The sequence below is a fragment of the Lepisosteus platostomus genome, chromosome 6 (assembly GCF_059453375.1).
Source record: "Lepisosteus platostomus isolate fLepPlt1 chromosome 6, fLepPlt1.hap1, whole genome shotgun sequence".
Classification (NCBI taxonomy): Eukaryota; Metazoa; Chordata; class Actinopteri; order Semionotiformes; family Lepisosteidae; genus Lepisosteus; species Lepisosteus platostomus.
The window spans coordinates 11,674,221-11,681,828 of NC_142616.1; the positions used below are offsets into that span (position 1 = coordinate 11,674,221).

The 7,608-nt window shown below is 51.1% G+C and overlaps 1 protein-coding gene across 1 annotated transcript; it reads left to right on the top strand.

Annotated features, from left to right (window-relative positions):
- Positions 1-2,566: 2,566 nt before the first annotated feature.
- On the top strand, positions 2,567-7,163 carry LOC148660353 (uncharacterized). Its single transcript, XM_088634236.1, has 2 exons — positions 2,567-6,078; positions 6,947-7,163. The coding sequence occupies exon 1, from the start codon at positions 4,480-4,482 to the stop codon at positions 5,566-5,568; it is 1,089 nt and encodes a 362-aa protein (XP_088490362.1). The 5' UTR covers positions 2,567-4,479; the 3' UTR covers positions 5,569-6,078; positions 6,947-7,163.
- The last annotated feature ends 445 nt before the right edge of the window (positions 7,164-7,608 follow it).

A 7,608-nucleotide genomic window follows, 5' to 3' on the forward strand; every position in this document is an offset into this window, starting at 1 on the left:
GCGCTCTGACCCCCAGCTTCTCTCCCTGTCTGTGTGTCTCCTGGAGAGCAAGCTGGGGTCTGAGAAAAGATACATTCCTGATGCAGGAGACTGTACAGGGACAGTAAAGTGATCTTAAATCTTACAGATGACCTCACTTGGACCATGAACACCACCTCCCTAGCTAAAAAAGCACAACAACTTCTCCACTTCGTGCAGCGACTGAGAAGGGCAAACCTTCCCCTCCCCCCGTGCTGTCCACATCCTATAGAGGCACAGTACCATCGAGAGCATCTTGACCAGCTCTATCATTGTTGGGTTTGGGAATTGTAAGGTCTCAGACCGCAAGTCCCTGTAACGAATTGTCAATCCAGCAGGAAACATCACTGGAGCCTCCCTCCTGTCCATTCAGGACATCTACCACACACACTGCACACACAAAGCCTCCAGTATTGTGGACGATCCCTCCCACCCCTCCTGCAACCTCTTTGCCCTCCTACCATCTGGTAAAGGGCATCCTAGTGTACGGGCCAGCTCCACCAGACTCTGGAACAGCTGTCAGGCCCCTCAACACCCTGGTACCTACTGCACTTCCTCCAAATCTGGAAACTTACTTCTTTTTTGCCTATGAATTTCAGGCAAACTGTCTGTTGTATTCTTTGCACAATCCTGTAAAGTAAATTCCACTATGCACATCGCACTTTATGTGCCCTGCACCCTATAATAATAATAATAATAATAATAATAGTGATAAATTTTATTTTATACAGCGCCTTTAAAGGTGGCTACTGAAAGCGCTTTACAGAATGACAACAACAATAGATAAAAAGAATATAGAATATAGGAGAATACTCGGGTTTAGAGAAGGTGACTCTCTGATATCCTTGGGGAGAGAGTTTGGAGGCACAACAGGAGAAGGCCCTGTCACCCCCAGAGTGTAGATGGGCTTGGGGGACAGATAGGAGCCCAGAATAAGAAGCCCCCACGGGGCTGTGTCCTTCTCTCTCGCCCCAGGGGTACAGCCGCCTGGTCACCCCAATAATAGTACTGGGACACCCGCTCCCCCGCGGGGCTGTGTCCTTCTCTCTCGCCCCAGGGGTACAGCCGCCTGGTCACCCCAATAATAGCACTGGGACACCCGCTCCCCCACGGGGCTGTGTCCTTCTCTCTCGCCCCAGGGGTACAGCCGCAAATAATACATCCATTATCTTTGCGGGCGTAAATTATGAATGAAATCACTGACAATAAAAGTAATAAAAATGAAGCAATGAAAAATAACCCAGCCGAGAGAGAGAGAGAGAGAGAGAGAGAGAGAGAGAGAGAGAGAGAGAGAGAGAGAGAGAGAGAGAGAGAGAGAATCAAAACCAGAAGAATTGGCCATCCAAAATGGAACAATCTGGCAAACATACTTTGAAAATCTCTATGAAAAGCTCCCAAATACAAATCAATCAGACCAAAACACCATTTATGAAAAACTCAAAATTTTGGAATTGGCTATCAAAGACAACCAAAACCCCTTAGACTCCCCAATCACTGAGCAGGAGCTACTGGACAAACTCCAGGCCCTCAGACCACGCAAAGCCTGTGGCCATGATGGAGTCATAAATGAGATGCTGAGACACAGCAGCCCAAAGTTGCAACAAGCCCTGCTCAAACTCCTCAATCTCATCATGACAGCCGGATGTTTCCCCGAGGCCTGGAACCAAGGACTGATCATGCCCATCTATAAGAGTGGAGATAAACTCGATCCCAACAACTACCGGGGCATCTGTGTGAACAGTAACCTGGGGAAGGTATTCTGCAGTATCCTAAATACACGAATACTGGCCTTCCTTACCGAACACAATGTCCTGAGTAAAAGTCAGATTGGCTTCTTGCCAGATCACCGCACATCTGATCACATTTACACCCTACACACACTGATAGACAAACACGTCCACCAAAAACACAAAGGAAAAATGTTTGCCTGCTTTGTCGATTTCAAAAAAGCATTTGACTCGATTTGGCATGAGAGATTGTTTTATAAACTACTCCAAAGTGGCATAGGGGGCAAAGTGTACGACATAATTAAATCAATGTATTCAGAGAGCAAATGTGCAGTGAAAATTGGAAACAAAAGGACTAAATTCTTCACCCAAGGCCGTGGGGTGAGACAGGGCTGCAGCCTGAGCCCAACACTGTTCAATATCTATATCAACGAATTAGCAGGAATGTTGGAGCAGTCTGCAGCTCCTGGTCTTACACTACACGACACAGAAATCAAGTTCCTGCTCTACGCAGATGACCTGGTCCTGCTGTCGCCCACAGAACAGGGGCTGCAGCAGAACCTGGCACTGCTGGAGCAGTACTGTCAGACCTGGGCACTGACAGTCAATCTGGACAAGACCAGAGTTATGGTTTTCCAGAAGAAAGCCAGACCTCAGGGAAACAGGTACAAATTCACACTGAACAACAACACATTGGAGCACACATCCAGCTACACATATCTCGGTCTCACCATCAGCTCTTCCGGGAGTTTTGACCTGGCAGTGAAGGCACTGAGGGAGAAGGCACTCAGGGCCTTCTACGCAATAAGAAGGAGGCTCTTCAACATCAACCCACCAACAAGAATCTGGCTCCAAATATTTGAAAGTGTAATCCAACCCATTGCCCTATACGGCAGTGAAGTGTGGGGTCCCCTCACAGACCAGGATTACACCCAATGGGACAAACACCCCACAGAAACTCTGCACATGGAGATCTGTAGAATCATCCTCCGTGTGCAGAGAAAAACTCCTAACAACGGGTGCAGGGCCGAATTAGGCCAGTACCCACTATTGATAAACATACAGAAAAGAATATTAAAGTATTGGCTACACCTAAAAAACAGTGACCAAAATTCCTACCACCACAAAGCCCTGCTGAGCCAAGAGCTGAGCCCAAAACAGAGCCCCCTGAGCCAGCTGGTCCTGAGGCTCACCGACCTGAGCCACACCAACACTAACCAGCCTCAGGACAGCACTGCTAGAGCACCACAACCCAGACTCAACCACATCACAGCACAGATCAAACAGTAATATCTCACACACTGGGACACACACACACAAACACAACATAAACTGGAATGCTACAGAACCTTAAACAGACAATACACACTAGCTGAATATTTGACCAAAATAAAAAATAACAAACAGAAACAGACCCTGACGAAGTACAGGCTCAGTGACCACAACCTGGCCATAGAAACTGGGCGACACAGGCAGACCTGGCTGCCCAGAGAGGACAGGCTGTGACCCCACTGCCAGCAGGGAGAAATAGAGACAGAGGTGTACTTCCTACTGCACTGTGACAGATACTCTGGGATTAGAGAAACATTCTTCCCGAAATTCAGAAATCTAATCCCAGAGTTCCCACACCTGCCAAAACCACAACAGGTCCCAATCCTACTGGGAGAGGGAGGAGGGAACTCAGTTGATCTGGCAGCCCAGTATGTGATCTCCTGTCACAGCCTGAGGAACAGTGAGTCCGTCTCCCAATAATGCTCCAGCCGCCTACAGTATATGTCGATATTATATAATATGTCTTTGTTGTAAATGTCTGTAACATGTCTGTAGATTTTATTTTACTTCTATTTTTTGTTTTGTTCTATGTTAATTTTATTATTTTATTTGCTTTGGCAACACTGATTGTACCCATCGGTCATGCTAATAAAGCACCTTGAATTGAATTGAATTGAATTGAGAGAGAGAGAGAGAGAGAGAGGGGGAGACGGATTGGAAAAGTTCTTGGTCCGGCGTGGTTATTCAGGAGTTAATGAGGACTTTAAATGTCACAGCGCCATCTAGTGAGTGACAGGTGTAACTGCACGGACTTTGGCCTCATTTAGCACCCACTGTGACCCAGGAGCCCAACAAACCGCACATCAAGGAATGAGAACACAAAACACAAAACTCACCGCTCTGTCATTCTCTTTCACTCAGATCTGTGTAGACTCAGAAATATAGAACAGAAATATGATTCAGGAGTACTGAGCTGGGAGAAAAAGCCACCGACCACCAGTGGAATGGTCACTCATGAACCCCCACTCATGATATTAACACAGGGAGACCATGACTGGCTGGGAGTTTAACCCCCTGTAACCCTGCTGCAGCTCAGGACACTGTGGGAAACACACCTTGTGTCTCCTGCACCTTGTGTGTCTTCTGCACTGTGGGAAATGCACCTCGTGTGTCCCCTTCAGTGTGGGAAACACATCTTGTGTGTCTCCTTCACTGTAAGAAATACACCCTGTGTGTCTCCTTCAGTGTGGGAAACGCACCTAGGGTTTCTCCTTTAGTGTGGAAAACACACCCTGTGTGTCTCCTTCAGTGTGGGAAACGCACCTCGTGTGTCTCCTTCAGTGTTCACAGGAACTAGCCATGTTCATCACAGATTAAAACCCGTCTCAGGCCCTCACTGGACTGCACTGTGACGCCTCTAACCCCTGCACAGGCTTCCCAGTGGGCATCCCTCCCCACACCCATGGGAATTCTTTGCCAGGCACAGCCAATCGGAAGGGAGAGTGGGCGGGTGTGTGCTGACACACACAGATTCCATTTTGGACCTGTGGTTTCCCCGGAGTATTCCATCGGAATGCCCTGCAGGGAGTATTCCATCGGAATGCTGACACACAGGGATTCCGTCTTGGACTCAGTCTTTCCCTGGCATGACACTCCGGAGTGCGTGTCACTCCCACAGGCCTGGATTTGTTTATTTTCCCTGAGGTATCAGATTACACTGGAGAGAGAGAGCACAGGGAAACACAACACAGAGCAACAGAGCCTGAGGAAGTACAGGCTCAGTGACCACAGCCTGGCCATAGAAACTGGACACAGACACACCTGGCTGTCCAGAGAGGACAGGCTCAGTGACCACAGCCTGGCCATAGAAACAGGACACAGGCAGACCTGGCTGTCCAGAGAGGACAGGCTCAGTGACCACAGTCTGGACACAGACACTGGACACAGGCAGACCTGGCTGTCCAGAAAGGACAGGCTCAGTGACCACAGCCTGGCCATAGAAACTGGACACAGGCAGACCTGGCTGTCCAGAGAGGACAGGCTCAGTGACCACAGCCTGGCCATAGAAACTGGACACAGACAGACCTGGCTGTCCAGAGAGGACAGGCTCAGTGACCACAGCCTGGCCATAGAAACTGGACACAGGCAGACCTGGCTGTCCAGAGAGGACAGGCTCAGTGACCACAGTCTGGACACAGACACTGGACACAGGCAGACCTGGCTGTCCAGAAAGGACAGGCTCAGTGACCACAGCCTGGCCATAGAAACTGGACACAGACAGACCTGGCTGTCCAGAGAGGACAGGCTCAGTGACCACAGCCTGGCCATAGAAACTGGACACAGGCAGACCTGGCTGTCCAGAGAGGACAGGCTCAGTGACCACAGCCTGGCCATAGAAACTGGACACAGACAGACCTGGCTGTCCAGAAAGGACAGGCTCAGTGACCACAGCTTGGCCATAGAAACTGGACACAGGCAGACCTGGCTGTCCAGAGAGGACAGGCTCAGTGACCACTGCCTGGACACAGACACTGGACACAGACAGATCTAACTGTCCTGAGAGGACAGGCTCAGTGACCACAGTACCTGTCAGATACTGCAGTACTGAGTTCTGCTGGATCACAGCGGGTCAGCCTGTACTTCATCACAGCGGGTCAGTCCTACTGGGCCCAGTATCTTCAGTACTGAGTTCTGCTGGATCACAGCGGGTCAGTCCTACTGGGCCCAGTATCTTCAGTACTGAGTTCTGCTGGATCACAGCGGGTCAGTATGAGAGTCAGGTTGCTGCTATTATACGTTACTCAAATTGCAGTGACTCTAATAAGCCTTTGTCCTGGCTGAATAATCATACCCCTTCTTCTCTGTCCCTGCAGGTTTCTCTCTTGGGGATTTTGCTCTTCATCATCTTGAAGAGAGTGCCAAAAGGTGTAATCATTCGGGAGGTGTATGCATTTCTGCCCCCGCCCCTCTGGACTGTCCTTACCGGCTGTCCGGGAAGCCAGCGACCGCGGAGAAGACCGAGGCAGAGGAAGGCACTGCAGCAGAGATACTTACTGAAACTGTGAGTCGGATCACGAACGTCCCCGTTCCCAGATTACCCACACTACCCCGGGGCCTCCCTGCCGACGGGGGCCCTCGGTCTTCCGCGGGCCCGGTCCCGCGAGGTGTCCGCGGTGAGAGAGGGCATGCTGGGAGAGCGGACCGCTCAGGGCTGGCAGTAGAGCAGCTGGTCCTTTCTTTGAGCTCGGTTGGTCCCCCCCTGAGATCTTTCCTGGGGCTCTGGGGGGGCAAATACACAGGACTAATCATCCAGGTGGGGCGACACACTGGAGTGGGGGGTGGGGGGGATCCCCATTACTGTACAGCGCTGGGAATGGAGTGTGCAGGAAGAGCTATGGAGGTGTAAGGATATTATTATTATTATTATTATTATTATTATTATTATTATTTTTATTATTTTTATTATTATTATTATTAAAGGCATTAGCGAGTGAAGGTGTTTGACATCTAGGGTGCCAGTATATCCGGCGTCAGCTGTAGGAGGAGGCCTGAGGACGGCGATGGGCTCACAGGGTGCCGTTTGGAAGTCGCCGTTGATCTTGGTTTCCTAGTGGCTCTGGCAGCAGGGGCAGTTCTGCAGGCAGCAAAGCCGAGATGATTAAATATTAGAAATGGCCGATCCGGACGGCTAAATATCGAACAGAATATCTTCTGTTCTCCACAGTTCTGTGGACTGCAAGCGAAGGTGGTTTTCACCTTTCGCCTCATACCCACCAGTTTTCTTATTATAAACTACTTACTATAAAGCACTTTGAGCTGCTGTTTGCATGGAAGGTTCTTTATAAATAAAGTTTATTATTATTATTATTATTATTATTATTATTATTTATTAATCTTATTTATCGTCTTCTCGTGTTCTGCACGCAAAGGTTTAGCTCTCATCGCCAGTGCTGAGTTCTCGGAACAAACGCCATTTGGTCCCGCCGGTCCTCCTGGGGACTAGTGAGCAGGAAGGGCCGCGCCGCACCCCGGTCCTCCCGAGCTCTCGCCCGCCCGTGGGCTGCGTTCGGGACTCCGGACCGTTTCGCGAGGCTGTGACGTCACTGGGTTCCCGAGACGTCATCACCGGCCTGCGGACTCTGGGCTCGTGAGTCGCTGAAGGCCTCTTTGGTCAGGGGGTCGTATGAGAAAGCTGTCAGAAGGCGCCGAGGTTCAGCTGTGCACACTGTGGGTGTCCCCCCGCGGCCTCTGACCCTGTCCCCCCCTGACCCTCTTCCCCCCTGACCCTGTCCCCCCCTGACCCTCTCCCCCCCTGACCCTCTTCCCCCCTGACCCTGTCCCCCCTGACCCTCCCCCTCCCGACCCTGTCCCCCTCTGACCCTCTCCCCCCCTGACCCTGTCCCCCCCTGACCCCCTCCCCCCGCGGCCTCTGACCCTGTCCCCCCCTGACCCTGTCCCCCTCTGACCCTGTCCCCCTCTGACCCTCTCCCCCCCTGACCCTGTCCCCCCCTGACCCCCTCCCCCCGCGGCCTCTGACCCTGTCCCCCCCTGACCCTGTCCCCCTCTGACCCTGTCCCCCTCTGACCCTCTT

Coding starts and splice junctions, on each gene's coding strand:
- LOC148660353 (XM_088634236.1), top strand. CDS start 4,480: ATGGGAATTCTTTGCCAGGCACAGCCAATCGGAAGGGAGAGTGGGCGG.